This window comes from Astatotilapia calliptera, chromosome 6 (assembly GCF_900246225.1).
Source record: "Astatotilapia calliptera chromosome 6, fAstCal1.2, whole genome shotgun sequence".
Classification (NCBI taxonomy): domain Eukaryota; kingdom Metazoa; phylum Chordata; class Actinopteri; order Cichliformes; family Cichlidae; genus Astatotilapia; species Astatotilapia calliptera.
Window position 1 is genome coordinate 9,765,079 of NC_039307.1, and position 22,529 is coordinate 9,787,607.

The window sequence follows — 22,529 nt, forward strand, 5'->3', positions numbered from 1 at the left end:
CTGTTTGATATACAGTATCTCTCTATTTTGCAATTGTACCAAAAGTGGCTTAACTACTGAATAGCTTTGTTTTTTCTCTAGCTACTAGGCACGTGTGTGTAGCCGTGAACTAGTGTGTGGTGTGCTGTGTAGGTATGTGACGAGGTAATATAACGTTCCCTATTTCATGGATATGACTTTGATACGTGTTTGATTTCAGGCTGAAGCGGGTGATGACACAGTGAGTAACTGCACTCTTTCTCAAATCGTAAAGTCTTTGTCCTCCCCGGCCCTCATCGTTCAGCTCCAGCCCTGCAGACGTGTTAGATCATTTGCTAAACTGCACTTTGGCAGAGTTCACGTTTGTGACGTATTTCTGAGCAGGCCTCCATGTCTTTATTTTTGGTCTGTGCAGCGTGTTGCAGATAAAGTGACCAACGAGATGAGGAAGTTTTATGGTTAACCTCACACACTGCGTTGTGTTGTGTATTCAGGTCATCAGGCAAAGTAGCAAATATGTGAAACTCTGCTGAAGGCCTTTGTGGCTACATCACACCCACTCCTTCAATAACTTATTTTTATAGTGTGTGATTAAAAAAAAATGTTGTTTTTGTTTTTTTTGCTTCTGTATTTTACACGGTTATGTGTATTTAACATCGTTCCAGTTGTATTTGTTTTTTGTTTGTTTTTTTAACTGTTCTTGAAGTGTCAGGGAAGTGAAATAACAATTGTTATATGGTGTTTTATGAAGTGAAAAAAAAACTATTCTGCTATTTAATGGTTTGTCTGTCAAAGAGTGAGGTTTACCTTTGAGTACAATTGCCTCAAATATTTTTTAACCTGATTTTAAAGCTGAAAGAGAAGCAATTTACACAGATGAAAACATACATGCAGCCTTTTACCTGAACCGCTACTTCTCCACTGTGAAGAAAAATGGGTTAGCTCGCCTACTGCTGTGCAGTTACTATGATAAGTAAGGAGTGTCTTCATCTGTACAGAAATAGAAGTCAAACTGGTGAACAGTGAAAAAGGCGCAGGAGGATAAATGGGTTTGTGATTGAAAATATTTTTTCTCCGTAGTCTTTGAACGGATAAACGTTCACACGTTCAGTCAGGCGTGAAACCAGAGAGCTTCAGATGTCAAATGAAAATCACTTATCACACCTAATGGTATTGAGCAACAAGCAAATTTCAGTATCTCATACAGTGTATTAACGTGTTTTCTCCATATTAAAGAAAACGCCCTGTTTTGTACGTCCTGAATGCCGTTATCTGAGTTTTAAAAATGTATTCTGTCCCTCTCCATCAGTCTGCTGCTTCCTGCCTGTCTCACTGATGTTTTTCACTGGCCAGCTGTGCGTGCATGCGTGTGTGTGTTTCTGTCTAGCTATCTTTGTGAGGACCGAAATCTGCATTCTACTATACTTGTGAGAACCAACAGTCACTTGTGAGGACACACACCAAATTTGAAGGCCTTTTTGAGGCTCAAAATGTGGTTTTAGTGTCAGGGTTACAACTAGGTTATGGTTAGGTGTAGAGAAAGTTTGGGGCTGCTGGATCATCCAGACTCTCCTTTAAAGTTCCTGTTAAGCTTTTCTGCTCCTCTTCTCCTTCCTCCGACGGTCATCTTTGGCGTTGTACTGTAGTCGAGCCCTTCTGACTAATTGATCCATGTATTAAGCTATTGTGGAGATATTCAGCTTTTGAGCTAACAGAAAGAGTGGTATCTATTAAAATATCAGCTAAAAACATGATATTAAAATCAAAAAGGTAGACAGGTCCCACTAACCCTGTGTGGAGTGGATTTAGCCTCCACAGAACACTGAGTCTTTTAGTTTTTGTGCTTTATTTTGTGCTGTTAAATCAATTGTGAGGTCATTCACTTTTTAGTATTTATCAATATCCACACAATTTTCTGTTAGTTTTATAAGTAACACTTTATTTACACACTCTATAATATACATGCAGTCTCAGTGGAAGGGGAACCTGTCTAAACCATCCGATATCAATATAATATTTTTTTATATAATTATTTTAATATTTTGACTAAAAAATTAATTATAAACCTTATTTCTTACACTAATAGAACCTTGTTGTTTTTTTTTGTTTGGTTTTTTTGTTTGGTTTTTTTAGGGTTAGGCATTTATTTTTAATGGTTAGGGTAAGGGGCTAAGGAGACCATTATGTCAATGAAGGTCCTCACTAAGATAGCTGAATGGGCTTGTGTGTGTGTTTGTGTGAGACATCATATAAAACAAGAGGAAACTCAACTTGTGTTGAGACTGTAAGTTATGTCAAATTGTACAATTACGTGTGCTGCTTCTCTGTGTTTTTATGCTCCTCTGGTTTCTAAAAAGAAAAACGAAAAAAAGAGAGAAGCATTCTGTGTAAACATTAATGTGTCAACATGTGGCTGCTGTTAAATAGACACATCTAATTATGCAAACTGGCAAAATCCAAACTCCTGCCTCACAGGAGCACTGACGCTATCGTAGTCGTTTGTCAAGTTGTCTGTTTTCCTGACTGTACAGTGTGATGTGACGAGGTTAAAGAGCTAATGTGCGGTGTTTAGCTTCTTCTTCTTCTTCTTCTTTTTTTTAAATATACCTGATAAATTAAAATGTCAGCTTGCCTCTGTTTAAATCTGGCATATGTGGTGTGGCTTACCCACTTTCACTTAGCAGTTAACTGTGAAAACACAAAGTCTTCAAATTTATTTATTTAGGATTTTTTTTTTTTTTTTTTTTTTTTACAGGGATGCACCATTTTTATTGGCAGATATTGGCTTCAACTCCCATCAGTTTATTCAGCAAATAAGACGGCATTCAAAAACTGCAGCAACTGATGTTTGTTTGTTGTGCTCCATCAGTTTGGTGTCCATTTCTAGCTCAGAATGGGTCTCTCACATCCAGTCAGGTGCATGTGTCTGGACGACACTTAGAATACAATATTTTGTTTTCTGAAACTAATGATGGCTTCCTTCGCTTAGATTGACACGTCTGTTGACCCTCATATTTAGATTTCAAGAGAACAGCAACCAAATGCAAATGCAACAAAACCACTTCAGACCTCAATGAGGCTTCATTACGAAAGAACTGGCCTCACCTGGCCATAAAACTGTTCCTCGGTCGATAACAGTATTGGCCTGTTATTTTTGGCCATTTGATAAACAAAAGTATACTGTGTGTTTTAGTAACTCAAACCCCCACTTTAGATGAGTAACGGACTTGTAAGCAGTTTATCTCTTATGTCATATGAAAAAGGTTGAAGTCTTTTACATCTGATATTCAGATATTTGTATTTGTAGAGAATCCACGTCAACATTTGTTTTAAATTTTGTGTTGTTAATAAAAATATAAAGGACAGTAACTACAATGAGAGACAAACAAAAAAGAGAGTGAGAGGACTACAGAGTGTAGTAGCGATGCAGTAATACAGTCACTACAAAAAAAACAAAGCAAGATTTAATTAAATTCCACAAAGAACATCCAACTCCTCTCAGGCTTGTAGAACTGCAGCGACTTGTTCCTTTGATAAGTCCATAAAGTCCTCAAACCGCTTCACCTTACCGCAACAGGTTGTTGTTTCAAGTTTGTTAAAATGATTTCATTTGACTGTGCAATTATTTCAGAAGCAAAATGTGTTTCAGAAACCTAATCTTAACCCTAGCTGAGTCACCAGTGAGGTTAAACATTGTTATCTGCTTAAAATTTCACAATTGGTGCATTCTTGTGTTTTTATTTATTTAATTTTTTTAATCCGTTTCTAACCGAGAATGATGCAGCCGTCATGCAAGGCCTCCTGCTGACCTGTAGAGTTCTTATTTTTGTCTTCCACATTTAAACTTCTTGTGGCATTTCCAGTGAGAAACCATGTGCCACATCTCTAAACAAACAAAAGGTTAAACATTACACAAGTTTAATCCAGACTATCACTCAGCAGACACGGTCAGCTGACACCTCAGACCTCCTGTGATTGTCAAGACATGCTGACCTTATTTTCTGCCACCCCTGCAGGGGTCGAACCCTCGTCATAATGAAGCTTTTCATCACAAACCCTAAAACAACCACTCAGACTACATCTATAAATATTTTACAGAGACAGAAAAGGAGTGGTGGAGATGCGTCTGATAAAGCTCTTAACCATTTACCACTCTACTTATTCTCTCCTGCTTTAGTTAACTCAGCAGCCTACCAAGCCCTTCTTCAAAACCCACACTTCTTCCAGAAGATGCAAATCATTAACTCCTTATCTTGCTGCTTGGCCAATCGGTATGCAGGCATCCAGTGATTTTCCTGTGTAGTGAGTCACGCCACTGGACTCTAAAAGCCCTTTCACCCACCGCTGATCCTGATCGATAGGAGTAAATGAACCAAGGATTCCTTTGATCATTTTGTTTGGTGTTTGCATCAATAGTGATGTTTGTTTTTTGCATCCCAGGTTCATACCCAGCCTGCATCAAATGTACAAATAAAAAAAAATCGTACAGAGTTCAGGTATCAGCACATTTAAATTAGTATTTATTTATTTTTTATTGTAGCAGTGTCCCCGTCAAATTTGACTCTTGATGCGAGCATTCAGCCAGGTTCACCATGGGATTTTTTTTTTTTTTTTTTTTTTTTGTGTGTGTTTCTAAATCTTACACATGGAAACGCAGTATAAATAATGGTCCGTTTAAAGCCTTTGAAAAGTAGTGAGTTTGTGTGAATATGGTGTAACCTAATCAGAAAAGCCCTTGTAATAGGAAATTCTGTGTTTTGTAATATTTCTGTAAGGGATGTAATAAATTATTCGATGGCAGTACTTTCTATGGGAAACTACTTAAAATGTGACAGTCTTTGTTAGTATTTATCTTCCAATTTAAATTATTGTCTTTTTTTTCTCTCTCGCTCCTTTTTTTTTTTTTTTTTTTTTGGCAATTTGTAGATAGTGACGATGACAAGGTATGGGTAATCACGAAATTAACTGTTTCATCATAGGTCCGATGCATTGTTTAATTTATTGATGTATATAGTGTACGTTTGTTGATAAACAGCTTACTTTATTTTGTATATGACCAATAAACATGTTTTAAAATGGAACTGTCTACGTGTTAGTCATTCATGAATCTTTAGTATTATTAGCATTTTTAAGCAAATATAGTGCATTTATTATATAAAAACAGTGCGTACAATGTCATCAATTATGTTGAATATTGTTGCATTATTCTGTTGCAATAACTGCATTGATTAGTGAAGACAGTTATGTACAGGGTTTAATGAGATCAAGCAAGCTTCCTAGGCAAAGCCTTTTGTAGTACTGAAAAAATACAGTATAATCAATTAAATTAAAGTTTATACAAAAAATAGTCCATATATGGAAATGCATAAATATATAAAAGCATTTATGACATGTGTAACTATTTGCTGTACAGCAAATGAAGCAAAAAAAGGAAGCAAAAAGTTTCATTTTTCACACTGTCTGTCTGTGTAAATGGGTCATGGTCGGGAATGGAATAATGAAGGAACAGCCCACACCTGGTCATGAAACTGCGCAACATTCAACTGTCCCATTACTTTTGAGCCTCTGTAAATGGATCACTGTACAAAAAATGTAAACTTTAGTATCTAAAATAGAGAACCTGTTAACCTTCATACACCCAAGCTGTGTACTTGATTACTTTAAGATTATTTTACACTAGAACCATAACAAATATTTATTCTTTACTTGTTCTTAAACCATTGAGCACCACTGATATACAGGAAAACTATTACACACACAAAATAACACTCGGTTAGTTTAACAGAACACACAGCTTTAATTATAGTCCATCCTTACACACTTGTTAATGCGATACTGCTGCTGCAGGTGTTTTGCTTTCAGTCTGCTGCTCTGCTGCCAGTAAACCAGTACCTGTGTCTGTTTGGTCACATGCTGCTGACACTGCTCCCCCCCCCCCCAGGTGAACACCTGGATTGATATGGGTGAATTGCGGGGTTGATAACCACCTTCATGTTACAACTTAGCCTTATAGGTGCTGTTGGCTTAAGTAAAGCCAGATAAGGAAAACATAAACTTGCTTTTTGGGACAGGGCCCTGGAAGAACAACAACAAGCAAATTTAGATTTTTAAATTCTTTGGATTCTAATTTTAATCGTAAAAATATTTAACCAGTAAATAAATAAATAAATGCGAGCGTTGTATTCCCTTAATTCTCTTCCGTCTGACACCAAAGTATCTCCATACTTTTCTGCATGTTTTTCTTTGGTCAGTCAGGCCTGTAGGGGGCAGTATCACGTTAGTCTGAGTTCAGTGAAAAGTAATTTCTTCTCATTATTTTTTAAGTATTAAATCCACTTCTTATACTTTGTCCGACGTAACGTTGTAGCGGTTTTCTTCCTTTCCCGTGAAATGCTTTTGTGTTGTAAAGGGGGTGTTTGTTGAACCCTGGTGTGAATCCACTCCGGGTTTTCGGCGCTCTGTAACCGTCACTGTCGTTCTTTACCCGGTTGTTGCCCCGGAGGAGAGGCGGTAAAAATGTAAACATTGATTCCCCCCAGTGGACCTGACCAGACTGTCTTTTGTGTTGCTTATAAGAGGACCAACAGTATAGCTGTAGCGTCTACCTTTGCTGAGTTTAACCCAGTGTCTTCTCTTTTTTTTTTAAGTTTATGCGTCTACTTTTAAACGGTAACAAAAAGCAGCCAAAGCTAGCGTTATGTTAGCTAAGCTAGCTAGCAAACTAGCGTTAGCAAACAATAACTTGGTAGTAATTTTTTAGCCGTTAAACTGCCCAAAGTTACTCTCTACTGTGTTCCGATGAAGAGTAATGGAGGAATACGAAGAGTTTGTGCAGCATCTTCTTCCTCAGCTCAGGAGAAGAGAAGAGAAAGAGGAGGAAAACCACAGACCCTCATCTGCATCCTCTGTCATCCGCTTCTATGGACGATCCATCCTCCCTCCTCTGGTGCTGGATAAGTTTACGGCTGTCATCATGGTTGATCATTTTAGCAAAAGGCTGAACTTATTTTTTTTATAGATAGATGCACTCTTAGTTTGAAGGAAAATGACGCATATTAATTCAGTCACTGAGACATGCTGCCTATCTCCCTTTAATGTAAATTATAGGCATCCATTAATAATAATGATAAAACAGAAGCAGACTTGTTTGAAATGAAACAGTATTAATTCCAGATAACTCATGTCTGTTTTGTGATGACACAGCTCTCAGAGAAACAGAGAGAGGAGATGCGTCGACTCAGAGACGAAGCTGCTGCCCACACAGTTCAGTTCAGAGATGATCCCCGGATGGCCTACTTCCAGACGATTCTGCACAGCGTTCAGGTAATTTAAGCTTTGTTTTGTTTGTAACCTATGCTGTTGGCTCCTTGTGTGAGAGCAGCTTCAGTTGAGAATGACAGAGTCCGGGCACAAAATACGGAAGGAATATTGTAATCTTTAGTTTTCTTTTATAGGGAGAGAGACGTCTAATGTATAATAGTACATCACCATCACAGTTTGCACATATGATTTGTGGACTCAAATGCAACAATACAGTTTAATATGACAGAAGTAAATCTATAGCGCTTTCAGGTGCTGTATGGCCAGCTGTGCCATTTAACGTGAGTAATTACATGAAATAATTAAAAAACAAATTCTGCTTGAATCTGGACTATCCACCTCCCAAGAGGGTGGTCACTTTATATAAATTTGTCCAATACAGATGGACTCAAATATTGCAATTAATCAAGTATTCTTTGGCTGATAGCCTGCGCCGATACAAATAAGGTTATGCATTTACCCAATGGACCATTGATGCAGTAAAACAGTTGCTTCAGCCATCATGAAATGTCACTATACTGGCTCACAGGGTGGGCAATTAATTGGAATTAATGTAAGTTTTGGCTTTGGCTCTTGGAAGTTGTGCAAAAACTATCATTTTTATATTCAAACACAAGACAAATCTCTTATTTGTTTTGTGTTTTAAATCAGTTGCACACCTTTCATTTAAATCTTTTTAAGCCCCTCCTTAAAAACCCAAATCACTCAAAGTTCAGCTTGAGTCAAGAACACAGAAAACATTTGAGAACCTTTTGGTAGCAAGGTCTGTCTGCTGCATTGCCCGTCTGTCACTGAGGGACTCCTACCTGGTTTGCTTTTAGTAGTGCATGACCGAGTTGAATATTAGGCTTTGCCTGTCCATCTCTCTTCCTGTTGATACTTTGCTGGTCTTCCAAGGAAGTCTGCTGCCACCTGGGCCGTTTTTAAGCTTCCATCTGCCAGTATGGACATTTTGCAGTGGAAGCTGTGGTATATATGTACATGGCCCTTGGCAGATGGACTTTATGGTCCAAAACACCCACTACTCTGGGCCTAGCTCTACCAGACAACACACTGTACTCCACGTTGTACACCCCGCTTTTTAATAATTTATTTATTTGTTTGTATGTTGAAATTATTTTTAAAGTTCCAGGGTAATCCCCTGTAAAAAGATGTATTGAAAGTTCATTATATGCATAAGTGTTGAAAATTAAAATTACCAACTAAAATAGCTGTAATTATGTTTTTTGGCATAATCAGCGTTTGGCATTGTTGTATTGAACAGGGAAAAGCACATTTTTTAAAATCTCATTGCATTATTTTTGTTTCTGCTCATGTTTTTCCAGCTGAGGAAGACACCAACACTCGAGGAGTTGCTTCAAGAGTCAGAAATTATCACACAATCTTCATATTTCCGTAAAACCACTGGTGGACTGGTGTGTCCGGATGATTTTTTTGCGGGAAGCAGTGATAATGTTTCGCTCCCAGCTGCAGCGAAAGGAAAAGTTGGTGTTTGTCTTCCTCCACTGACATCGACGACATATAGTTCCTTTTTCGCCTCTAACGTGACACCTCAGGAAAATTACCAGGAAGGATGCCTTACTGACCAAGTTAACAGCCAACAAGGATCACAGCCAAATTTTTTACATAGTGCAAGCTGCCAGTCGCTCTCCTCAGGTTATGTCACCAACGAGAATGTAGAAAACTGTACTGCTATCCCTGAAAGGATTAATGCAGAAAACGAGAGCAATGTCTCCGACTACTCAGAAGGATTTTATAACACAGTGGGCTTTTTTCTTCACAACACCTCAAATACAATCGCCAAGATGCCAGATATTATCAGCCACCCTCCCATAGATGGAGAGGAATTAGAGAGGAGTGGGCGGGAGTCATCTTTTTGTGATAACTTAACAGAGTTGAGAGAAATTTGTTGCACGTCATTTGAGGAGGATTCACTCTTGTGTAATCCTTTACCAACAGAAAAATCTAAAAATGGTCAACTGGACAGTGTGATGCGTGATGATAACGATCCCTTTAGTTCAGTGCATGACCCTGACAAAGATGCACATTTAGACAAAAATGAGGACTCAGTTGCTTTTTTGGAAAAAAGCAGCTTTTCAGATAATCCAACACACACACAAAGCACTCGTCACCGTCTTACAACAGAACTGTGTGTTCAGCGTAGTCCCAGAGAGACTGAACTAGAGGACAACCAGGTAGATGAAGCAGACTCAAAGCTGTCTGAGGAGCCTTATCGTCTGAGCCTCCAGGCCTTGCTGAAGAAATCTCAGGAGTATCGACGGCGCCAGCGGATGCTTAGGAACCAAGCCAAAAACACTAAAATCCAAGAGAGAACCCAAGAACAGCCAAGAGCAAAGGCAGAGGAGCAGAGCAGCTCTGATAAGGAGAATGATGAGATCCCTTACAAGGACACTGTGACTGCAGAGGGGAAGAAGACTAAAGACAAGAGAAGTACTTTTATCTCGTCAGTGGAAACTTTGTTAAAGAAATCCTATGAGAATGAGCGGATGATTGAAAGTGAACTCTCTGGGAAAAATATGACACATTTAACAGGAGATGGAGATAATAAGGAAATGACTAGTGTTGATGAAGAAACAATCATCATAAGTAATAGGCTGAACAGTTCACAGGAGGTCTTAATAAAGCCAAAACAATTCAGTGCCTTCATCCAGCAACAGCCATTAGAAACTTCCCTTGTTAAAGATCCTCCAGCTTTTTTTAAAGGAGCAGGGAAATATCGCACAGTCCCAGCCCCTAGCTTCTGCAGGAGCCCTGTTCACTACAAAAGAAAAAGTGGACAAAAGGTTGATGTGGAGGAGACCTCAAAGGGGAAACTTGAGGTTGGTACTGGTTTGAAAGACCATCACAATTCTGAAGAAGTTAATCCAGGTCATCAAAACAGTCCTATAGTGGGTCCTCCCGGAGTGAATCTCACAGTTGAAGGGGAAGTAACAAGCATTTTAACTGAGAGTTCACAGCACATGGATCAGTTGGAGTCAGACCTGTCCAGTCTTAAGGTTCTGATCACAGATCTTGAGTCAACGGTGAAAGAAAACTTGAAAGAAGACAGTCACAGCCAAGCTGAGAGCAGCCTGCAAAGTGAGTTAAGTTTTAAGGGTATGACAAATGAGCAAATAAAAAGTGATTATTGGGAGGACAAGCAGAGAGCTCATGGTGATAATAGCAGTGATGCAGAGTACAGGAAGTGGTCGAGCAGACAGTTATATAACAATTACAGAAACATGCATGGAGACTTAGTTCCGGAAGCGACTGTCAGTGACACAGATGATGTTCCCCTCACAGTTAAGGAGAACGGGGATGAGCTCTGTGATTTTAGCGAGCGCAAATTGATCAAAACCTTATCTGCAGAGAGAGAAAGTTGGAAAAAAGTGAGCAGAGAAGCACTAACCGGGAGTTCTGCACAGCCTGGAGATTGCGGAAAGCAGCAGCCACCTGGTAAATGCATCCTTTCTGTGGCTCAGCAGATGCGCATTCCCGATGTTTTCCGAAATGTTCCATCTGATCCTCCTTTTCGGAGTTACATCTCAGTGCCTTCAGATAACAGTAAACACCTTGTTGAAAGAAGGAAAGAATTGGCCCTAGAAGGTCACAACTCCACCCACTCACCATCTCTAAATCAGTCATATGATGTGGACACACCGTCTGGCCTGTGGTTCACTGAAAGATCAGGGTCACAAGGTCATCCTGAGCAAGAAAAGCATCTGACCCCACAGAGTGGCAGTGACGGTCAGGGAGGGGTGTCCAAGGTCAAACGGAGACTGCTAATGCACACGATGGAGGAGACACTGGAAGGGAGTGCCAATACCAGTGGGGGAGTGGACTCTGTCAGACCCAACTCCAGCACACCCAGAGGTAAGACGAGAAGAGGAAGTGTTGTTTAAATAACCATGTTAGTTATTAGATATTTATTCTCAGTGACATCATACAGAGCCAAGAGTAGAACAAACTGCCTGAAACACAGTGTTTAGAACAGTTTGAGGCCTGACAGTTTATACATGCACCAAAAATAGCCGACGTCTTTGTGTTGTTTTGTCTTGAGTTGGAGACTCTTGATGTTTAATACAGGAGGGGATAGTGCATCACGTGGAAATGATGAGGTGTTGTGTAAAAAAAACTCTTTGATCGAGTGGTGACACCTTTCTTTCCATCGTGCCTCGGGTGCCTCAACACTATAAATGGTTAGGTGTGCTGGTAATGTTACAGCTCACCCAGACACTGACAGACACCTCGCCCATAATGATGTCTTTAGATTTTGGTTTAAGTGTAATATATGACAGAAAATAAAGGTAAAGAAAAAAGATAACAGCTCTTCTTTAATCTTTGTGCCACAAAAAGGGGAAAAGGAGAAAATATTTACTCAACCCCAGACTCTACATCATTAGAAAGCTAATTTTTCAAATCTTATAAAGTATAGTAACAGTTGTGCAAATGACCTGTAGGCAAATGTAGTGGGCCAACAGTGAATTTCATATGTGACCACATGTTGTGTTTCCTGTCTGTAGCTGCAGGGCAGTGGTGTGAAGGTCTCGGCAGTCAGAGGGATAAGCGAGAGCAGCTGAAAGAGATACACGCTGCTCAGGTCAGAGCGCTGCAAGAGGAGCACAGGAGACAGCAGGAGGAGCTACTACAGGTGAGACTTATTTTATTATTTATTGTATTGTACTATACATATTACTGCTATTTTGTTATTGGATTCATATATTTCCTTTAGATGATAGATCTGAAACATTTTTTTAAAAGTGTGGAAATAGACAAATGTGAAGCAAAGAAAAAGAGTGGCAGAAGGTTTATTTGAGAGTCCAGCTATGTACAAATTACTCTGTATATTTCAGGTATTTTCTTCCCAAACTCGTTTGTTTAATACTTGCTGCACCTCTGATGGTTTGTTGCCAATTTGGATCAAAATCTCCTGATAAAGTTTTAACTAATGGTACAGTGTAAGCACACATAACCCAAAGACTTTAGACTGATGTAAACACCCATTTTTCTGCTCTGTATGATGTCACTAAGAGTGGATATCCCTAATAGGGTAACCTCCTATTCAAACCTTTTGAGAATGAGGGGCAGCCAATCAGAAGAAAGTTGGCTTAAGTCATCTTGGTGGAGAGAGAGGATGCTCTGAGGGGCTACCCCATGGCCCAGTATAAAACAAATAAGGATTATTTTGAATTGTGACTCATACAAAAGTATTTTAGCAGAGTCCAAGAATAAATCTATAGAACTGACAATGAGAATAATCGGGCACTTTAATAACGATGATAATTATTTGCATATGTTTAGTTGGTAATACCAGCTCATCGTTATCGTCTTAGTGAGGAGTGTTTGATGTACAGAAAAAAAATATCAAATTAACCAATAGTGCTAAAAAAGTAATGTTTTTAGATCTCAGGAAGTGCTATGGTTAGAAAAAGTTTAGGGACCACTGCTGCAGCTAATGGATTTAATCAGAACAGCTTTAAAATATCATGCATACAGAGCTGACATCAAACATGTCGCCCAAGGTGTTTGCAGTTAAAAAAAAAGTGTGTTTATACTTTATTTATTTTTTTATGGTAATTTCACTCTACATCTCACTGAGATTTATTTATTCACAAAAGATCTCAGAATATTAAGTGCTAGATGATATCGATGATAATTACTTACAGTAAGTCACACAATAACAAACCAAAAATGCTAATAAAAAATAAAGAATGATAACAAAGAATTGAATTAAATGGGAAAAAAATACAGGTGTAGGCTTATTACACCTGTCCTGTTTATTTATTAATTATTATTAATAATTTGTTCAATATGAGTTGTAAGTTGGATAGCTTGATGTAAAATAGATTGAAATAGATTGAAGACTTGAAATGTTATCCAGAAACTGCTGTATGCGCAGAAATATTGCATTTTATATGCTGAAAAACATTTTTATACTTTTCTTTAGTCTGTTGCTAAAAATATTCACATGCACAAAGAAAGTTGAGAAGAAATACAGCATTTACTCATATCTGAGTGGCATCTATTAATATTTTAGCAGTTCTTTTAGCTTATTTTTTTTTTACACAGAGTATTCAATCATGAGTTTAAATAAATAGGCCACAGATTAGAAAAGGAATTTAGACAGTTTGCTTCTGTTAATAGATTTCTTCAACAATGATAGAGAAGCGGTATAGAGCACTGTCAGGGTCATTCTGTCATTGTTTTATTTGATGCAATCTAAAGCTGTTTGTCAAGTTACATCAAGAAAATGGAAAAAATAATCTGAAATTATATATTCCTGAGACCCCCGAACAAGTGATCATTTATTCTAAGTCTAAATATGGTAAAAACGCAGTCAGTGATATTACCTCCCTCCCATTGGTCTGCTTCTTGCATTAGATTGCATCACGTATTGCTGTACAGATCTAGCACTGTGTAATTCCAGTACAGCAACCATAATTCACTCCGCCAAGGTTTCCGACTTCACCCAAAGTCACCTATGAGAAATAAAAACTGAGCTCCAGTTTTAATCTTTTAAAGACGAGGAAAACAGGCGTTGTGAGTTTCTAGCCAATTTACTGAGCGGTAATACAATACTGACCCTAAATGTTTCTTTGAAACTAGAAGCAGGCATTTGAAAAAGACTTTGGCATTGTTCCACATGTGACCATGTGCACACAAACGCACACACACACACACTGTCACCCTACCTGTTAGAGTGAGCTTTTGGAGACCCAGGTCGTGGGCTGACTACAGACGTTTGCTCATTACAAGAGACCTTCAGACTCTCCCCAGTAAAAAAAAAAAAAAAAAGGGTTTCTACCATAAATGTTTCATTACATCCCTAAGAGGCGAGCTGGCACGGTCGCCTCTTTCTGTGTGTGTGTGTGTGTGTGTGTGTGTGTGTGTGTGTGTGTGTGTGTGTGTGTGTGTGTGTGTGTGTGTGTGTGTGTGTGTGTGTGTGTGTGTGTGTGTGTGTGTGTGTGTGTGTGTGTGCGCGCGCGCGCGCGCACATGCAAGACTTCAAGGACGCCTGCTGTTCTCTGGCAACCGGTTCCTGTTTCTTCAGCTTGTGTCTGTGTTTGTTCTTGGCCCGTGTCCTTGCCCTGTTAATCACAGGCTCTGTTTAATTTATGTATCCTTAACAACAATATAATTAACATAAGCTGTTTCATAAAAAGACTTCTTTTTGACTCCCCTCCGTCCTTCCATCATCTGCGCTGTGATGAGAGCGAGCTGTCTGCTGGACTCTCTGGTAGTGGGTGGAGGGGATCGAGGGAATTGACACAGAAAAGGAAAGGATAATTTGTTTAATTCATGAGCGTCTGTGGTTAAGTGCCAGATCGTCCCGCTGAGTGCCACCGCTAATGGTCCCTTTGCCTTCTCCTCCCTCCTTTTTTTTTTTTTACCTCCTCTCTCCTCTGATCCCACTTTTTGTTTTGTTTTATACCTCCACCAACATTGTTTTTACTCTCTGGCTGTATTAATTTCCTCCATCTCTCTCGTCTCATCATCCTGGTCATCCCTCTGCTCTGCTGCTCATCTCATCCCTCTTACCTCTGTGCCCCATCTCTCCCCCTTCTGTCTCTTCGTCTCTACCCTCAATTAATTTCTTTCTCCTGCCTCATTTGCTGTCCTTTCCAATTCAATATTTTCCAACCTTGCCTGCTCCCAAATGTGCACTCACATACACATGAACTTTTCCTCTTATTCCGTATGTGTCTCTCTGTCTCTCAGGCGCTGGCAGTCCGTTATCGTATCCTTCAGAGCGTGTCCTTCCCCTGCTCCATGTCAGGCTCACGTCTTGGGGACACGTTGACCTTTTCTACCCTCTCTCAGGTATTACCATAATATTTGTCCACTCATGTGGGTGATGCAGAAAGCTTGCCCTGCTCACCCTTTTATCTGAAGGATTTTTAGTCATCACCAGTTGGCTGACACGCTCATGTAAAACACACTCCACCCCCCACATGTCTTAATCCTCATCAGCATCCCTTTTTATCTGTTATTGTGCTTTTATACGTCTCCCCGCACAGCAGTTCAGCTTCAGTAGAAGTACATTTGTTCAACAAACATGTCTTTTTAATGCAACCGCTCTTGAATCAACAAGTGAGTGATGGCACATCAGCTGCTTATTATTCTGCTTATTATTCTCTATTATAATGATGAGCCACGAGTCCACTTGCGTTGATGCACTAAACAGATGCCAACCAAAAGACCTTGAGAAGCTGCGTGGGAAATTAATTGGTTGTCACTGATGGAATTAGCATTCTCCTCTCTCCTCCCCTCTGGTTCTCATTATTCACCCCTCTCTCATCACTCATTTTCCCTTCTTTCTCCTCTTCCTCAGCCTTCCAGCTCGCAGCACTACCGCCCCCTGCTGGCAGCGGCTGTGAAGGGTTTTCTAACTCGCAGGTTGCTGAGGACGGAGAGAGTGACACAGCTGGTGCGCACCGTCAGGGTGAGTGGAGACAGCAGCGACACGTCTGTTTCTTGCAGCACATGCTCTTATTGTCATTAAATGAGCTCTGCTTGTGTGCAGATGTGTACAGCTGTGCCTAATTTAATTTATTAGGATACCCTTTAGCTATAGCCATGCAGCTGCGATCCTTCCTGGAGTCCTTGACAGTGCAGCATACAGTCTAAAACAGAGACTTCCTCAATCAGGGGTCGCGTTAAACAAATATTTTCCATCACTTATGAGGTTTTTGCGTTCGTTTGTTTTTTAATAGTGACAGATGAATCTGATCATCTGGACAGGCTAAAACACTGGTAGTGGGTTAAGCATAAGATTAACCAACACACATGAACACAGTGTTGCTGGCAACATCTTGTCTTTTATACCATAACAAAACGCAACCACCAGAAGTCCAGTCACAGCCACTGGATGCCTTTGAAAAGTGTGAATGTTGCAGTGAAGTCTTCAATGTCTTACATTTGTTTGTAAAAACAACCCTCAAATGGACTGAGGGATTATTATACCATCCATGTTTGATATTTGAATAGAAGGAAAAAAAATTGGGGGTATCTTCAGCAGCTGAAGCAACTGTGTTCTTAATTTTGGTGAAATTTAAATTTTTACTAAATAACATGTAAACCAGCAGGTGCTGGCAGCGTTTTTTGTTTTTGTTTTTTGTACTTTAATTTAATCGTAAATCCATGAATATTTTAAATATCCATTTGACAGATTTCACCATTCAGTTTGTCTCTGTGTAAACATAATATTCATGATAAATATAACTAAATAATAGCGCAATCTTTGCTGTGTGTGTGCTTTTGCTCATTTAGGACACACAGCAGTTCCTGCAGGCCCTCCGGCAGCAGAGCACTCAGCTCTGCAACAAACAGGACCTCTTACTGGAGGAGAGAGTCACACTGCAGGTATAAATGTTGTAAACACATCTGTTAACCTCTCTGCTCTCCTGCACACCGTCAACTCAACAATTACTCGCTCCATTAGCAGTTACCACAACAGTTACTGTGACTGCACGCATTCATTGAAGCCATCGTCTGCTCTGAAATTGTTTGCTCCTCCAGCTGCGCGCTGCACTTTATGAGGTCTACGACATATTCTTCAACCTGTCAGCCAGAGAGCGAATGCAGCTGATCAGCTGGGACAGAGAGCTCGCCAAGGAGAGAGAGCTCAGACGACAGGTAACCTTTTCAGGAGATCATAGGCTGTGTTTACACATGTGGTCAGTAGTCAGGTTTTCTTCTGGTTCTCCAGTCAAGTGACTGTAAAGTGACCCTGGAGTATTTTAATGGCAGTCTTAATAAGAAAATTCACATTCTCTAAGTACTGTGGAAAAGTGCTTCAGTGCTTCCTTTATTACCACCTGTATTACTTCCTTTTGCAGAGGCTACACAGAATCTTTTGTAAGAGGAAAAGAGATAATGCACTCCCACAATTCACAGAAACACCAAAGAAACAGTCAGCATGACTGAGAAGTGATGCAGGTCATTTAAATGTTAATGAACAGTATGTTTTCCATTTTGTGGCATAACCTTTATTATGGTTGAACCTCTAAACTAAAAGGTGAACTCTGAATATACTACATTGCAATAGTAAAACTGAATGATATGATGTTGTTACATTGTTTGACAGACTTCGTGTGTGTGTGTGTGTGTGTGTGTGTGTGTGTGTGTGTGTGTGTGTGTGTGTGTGTGTGTGTGTGTGTGTGTGTGTGTGTGTGTGTGTGTGTGTGTGTGTGTGCACAAAATCATGAATTCATTTTAGTGCAGTCAGAGAAAGCTTTTAACAAAATGAACACTGGATCATCTCTCCAGCAGGAAGAGAAAATATGAGTGGATGGGATGAGCAGCTAATCATATTTCACTTTATGTTCTCTATTCCTTTGACTTAACCAAAGTGTCCTTCATAACAGGTGATTAACCTTATGTTTAACTCCTGACATGCACAGGATATGCATATAGTTAGCTGTAACTTGTTACAATACAATACTACCCATGTTCGGGTGTACCACACCTGAAGACTCATTAATTCATAAGACTGTGTGTTCATGTGACAGCAAGTCAAAAGGTTAAAGTAAGAAAGACTCATACTGTTTTGTTTTTGTTTTTTCCTCACTTTCACTATAAAATTAGGGCTCATGAGGATGTAAGAGTACACCAGCTGGGTCAAAAGACACATCACACAAATGCAGTTGTGGTTAGAAGTTTGTATACACTCACTGTCGGCATGAATGTCACAGAAATTTTGGTCTTTGTTTATTTTTAACTTCATTTTTCAGGGTGGAGTGGTACATCGTACAGCATATACATCACACATCTTTAATGACTTTTAAAAAGTCCAAAGATTTAATTTATTTTGGGTTTTCTGCAACCCACACAGAGTCAAGTATACATACAAGCTCAAATATATCCATGCACCCCCACTAATAGTTGGTTAAATTTCTTGCAGCAAGTTCGACCTTGGCCAGATCCTTTTTGTAGCCATTAACGAGCTTCTGGCACAGTTCTGGCTGGATATTTGGCCACTCTAGACCCAACTGTATGGAGCCCCAGAGCATGATGATGCCACCACCATGCTTGACAGCTGGGCTAGTGTTCTTACATTTGAAAGTCTCCCCTTTTTCCTCCAAACATACCTCTTGTCATGTTGGGCACAGGACTGAACCTCTGCCTCATCTAACCAGGAAACTGTTCCCCAGAAGGCAGTCGGCTTGTCCATGTGGTTAGCTGCATATTTCAGTGAAGCTGGAGGTGTCAGTTTTGGGTCAAAGACTTCTTTCTCTGCACCCTTTCAGTCCATTTTGAGTTTCAACTCATTTCACGGTGGATACTGATGCTGATGTTCCAGCAGTTTCCAGTTCATGGCAGTTTTGAGCCTTGGTGGTCCCTGTGTTGTTCCTGAACATCCAAACCAATTTCCTCTCATCTGAGCGTGACAGTTTGGGTCTTCTTTCAGACCCTGGCAAAGTGGTGACTAGGGCAGGGCAATATGGCCAAAAATATTTATCACAATATATATTTGAAAATGTGCGATAACGATATAACTGAGGATATAATTGACACAAGACAAAATACTTTACAACTCCACAACTTTATTAGTGCAAAAAAAACCCATCAATGTATTTTCACTTAAACAAGCAGCTGTTTTTTATGTGCATTAAAGTTATATAAAAATTTAACAGTGCAAATGCAAATTCCTTGCTGACAGTTTAACCAAAAGGCATTTCCAATGGAAATTGGCCAACATATCCTCAGCATAACCATGTATAATATCCACAAAACTTAAAAAGAGGTTATACACACACAATACGGTAATATTATGTTGAAGCACAGTACGTATTACTCCGCGAGGCTCCCGACTACGGTAGCCGTAATGCTCTGACATCAAGCAGTGCGGCTTTGTAGCTTCCGAAAGTCGTACTAAAACATTTTTTGACAAATTTCTGAGCACCGTGTACCACATAAAATCAGTTCGAAGTCAGTAAGCACAACCAGAATTCATACATAAGGCACACAGGATTATAAGGGGCACTGTCAATTTTTCAGAAAATCAAAGGATTGATTTTAAGTGTGCCGTATTTTCCGAAAAACACGGTAATAACGACGGCCCGCTAGCATGCTCTACCAAAAAATGTGCTCTGGTGTGTATCTGACAGAAGAAAGCCAAACCAGTTCCACACCACTGAAGTTGCATTTTTACAAACCAATTCTGGTTCATCCGTTTCATTCAACGATCTGCTTTCGCCCTTCTCATTCTCTGTCGCCGCTATGCTTTTTCCGCCATGTGCGTATGGGGGGGGGGAAGGCACTGTGCATGCGTATTTTACCCATATTATATCATGATATTTCATTTTCTTATCGTTGCCCAACATTATAACTGTATTACCATGAATGTTATGATATGGCCCAGCCCTAGTGGTGACACATAAAAATAATGTGAACTTTGATACAGTTGTTTGAACTGGTGATGTTGGAATCTCTTTAGAAATGACTCCAAGAGACCTTCCTAACTCTGGTAAATCCACAATTCTCCTTCTTAGATCTTCACTGAGTTCCTTGGACTTTCACATTGTTCTAATTATTGATCAATCCGTTGAGTGCCATCAAACAAGTTCTTCTAATGCTGGCAAAGAGAAACTATCAGCTCTAGTTTGTGATCTGAGTTTCTAGGCTGAGAAGCAGAAATTCTAATATTCCATCAACATTGTATAAATTTGCTTTTGATACTGGTGGCATACATGCCAACCCTCCCGATTTTTCTGGGAGAATCCCGAATTTCAGTGCCCCTCCCAAAAATCTCCCGGAGCCACCATTCTCCCGATTTTCCACCCGGACAACAAAATTGAAAAACCCCAGATTGGGCCGGTCAATTCCAGTTTCCAACAATGGCTTCTACTACTGCAGCTACTTAGTTTTAATATTACTCTTATTACTCATTCTGGGTCGCAAAATAAACTTTTCGAAAATTTACGCCAGGGTCCGGTTATATTTTAGATAACAAGGAGCAGACAGCAGAGTTTCACTCCACCGAGAGAGCTCGTGACGTAATTCTGAAGGCTAGACTGTCCAATTTCACAGTCGCTCATTTCCGGTCTAGCCGGCTTTCTGTAGTGCGCGAAGGCCGGGTCCTCAGGTGGACGCAGCCTCTGAATTTGGACAGCCCCGCTGTTTCCGGCTGGACAGTATTAACAGTGACATTTAACTTATTTTATCCAATAAATAAACATTGTAAAATTCTAATTTTCTGTATATATATGTATATGTATACCACTCCCCCACCCAACATCCCTTTTGAATGTCTCCCTAATTCTGAGGTCTCAAGGTTGGCAAGTATGACTGGTGGCTGCTGCAGAGACTATGTTCTAAATATTGTGCATTTTTACGTGTGTGTGTGTGTGTGTGTGTGTGTGCGTGCGTGCGCGCTTGTGTGTTTAGGGTTCACAGACTGGCCGCCCCAGAGGAAAGAGCTTTCTGTCAGCTGCAACACAGAAGTCGCTGGAGAGGAAAAGAGGAATGATGTGAGTTTTTCCTGCATCGTTGCTGTTTTTCTGTTTTCTTCACAAACCAAACCCAGTCATTACAAGTAACATAAGAACCACTGGAGTGGCTTTTTATTGCAAGGTAAAAATGCAGCAGTTCCTTTAATTTTGTGATGAATTGAAAATCCTGCACCACAGAAAGAAAAAACTTTCTTCTTCATTTCTTTGTCAGCTCTAAAACTTGTCTTTGTTTCAGGATCCAAAGAAAGGCTGCAGGAAGGCACCGCGGGGTTATGACGAGGACAGCACAAAAGTCTGGATTCTCTGCTGAGCCCCTGCCAGAAACCAAACGAGGACATTTCAGAGCAAATCCTCAGAGGGTCCCCAAGAGCGCTTCCTCCTCTAGACCCCAATGACACCTTCCTAATTGGCCCCAGTGAGAACTCCTAACGAGCCCTCTAGTGATTACATGAATAGAGTATTACTAATCATTTGAGAGTTTCCAAATCCAAAAACCAAATTTGATTCAAATGGATGACTAATGCATATCATTGTATTTCATCTCGGGGGCTTTGAGAACATTTTTGACACCATGGTGTCTACAGAGGAGCGGCTATGTCACGTCTGCTTCCGGCATTTTTTAATTTATTTATTTATTTAATTTTTTTTGCCATCTTCAGATTATTCATGTTGAAGATATTTGTGCGAAAATGTTGAGTTGACAGAAAAAATCGTTTGGCAGCAACTTTAAAGGGTTGTTCACAGCACCTGAAAGATTTATAGACTCGCAGCAGACGTTCTGACAGCTACAGTGAACAGTATTGATCATCTCTCTGTTCCTTTGGGTACTAGAGGAAGACAGCAGTTCATAAATTTGGGGTCAAATATTAGATTTGTGTTGGGAACAAATACTCTTTAGTAGGTTGTGCATTGTAGTCTTCAGATAGGCAATCGCTTTGTTTAAAGGTGACCAATTGTGCTTATTTCCAGCCTAATATTTTTATTCATGAACTCCACTAGAGTGGCTTTGCATGATTCACAGGTAGCAGATATCCTTATTTGTCTTTTGCTGAGGCTTGGTGCAGCTCCTCAGTCTATCCATTGTCTGAAATAAGATACTTTAGCTCCTCTTTTGTTAACTTTGTGACCACTTTGACTGAAATTTCAGGACCACAGATCCTGAAACATATTCTTAAAGTGTGACTGCTGTCACATGCCTTAAAGTTGGCGATCTAATAGATACACAGCAGCTTGTTTCACGTTTGCTGACATTGGCAGCTCTTTTCCTGCATAAGCTTTATAAACATCTATGAAACAGAATAAAATATACTTCAATCTTACTCTCAGATTTGAAACATAGCTTGGAGTTTTGTTCTGCTTATTTCCAGTTCCTTTTTTTGTTGTTTGACTCTACCAGCATGGCTTTGCATGATTAACAGTTAAAGGTTTTCCTTATTATCTGATACTACATCTTGGCGTAGCACCTCGCTCTCGTTCACTAGCTAAAATGAGCTGTTTTAGTCAACTTTCTCCTGATTGGCTGCCCCTCATAAAACAGGTTTCAAGCAGAAAGTGGGTGGGGCTTCTGTGAGAAGACCATATTAGGGATATTACCATTCTTTTAAAGCCAAGCGTAGATAAAACAGTTAGAGCAGTGTGAAGCCTTAACTTTTGTCTGTGCCAAAGTATTTATGACAGAAAACGAGAAAAATTATAATAGATCCACTTGATGATGTTAGGAAGTAAACATGTGGTAGATAAGCTTTTTCAGAGCAGACACTTTGGAAAAGCACCCTT

At 39.8% G+C, this 22,529-nt stretch overlaps 1 protein-coding gene across 1 annotated transcript; it reads left to right on the forward strand.

The window, feature by feature from the left end:
* Positions 1-6,214: 6,214 nt before the first annotated feature.
* On the forward strand, positions 6,215-22,091 carry cp110 (centriolar coiled-coil protein 110). Its single transcript, XM_026170152.1, has 10 exons — positions 6,215-6,925; positions 7,183-7,302; positions 8,625-11,172; positions 11,823-11,950; positions 15,019-15,120; positions 15,632-15,742; positions 16,570-16,662; positions 16,819-16,935; positions 20,689-20,771; positions 20,989-22,091. The coding sequence occupies exons 1-10, from the start codon at positions 6,788-6,790 to the stop codon at positions 21,146-21,148; spliced, it is 3,600 nt and encodes a 1,199-aa protein (XP_026025937.1). The 5' UTR covers positions 6,215-6,787; the 3' UTR covers positions 21,149-22,091.
* Positions 22,092-22,529: the final 438 nt, after the last annotated feature.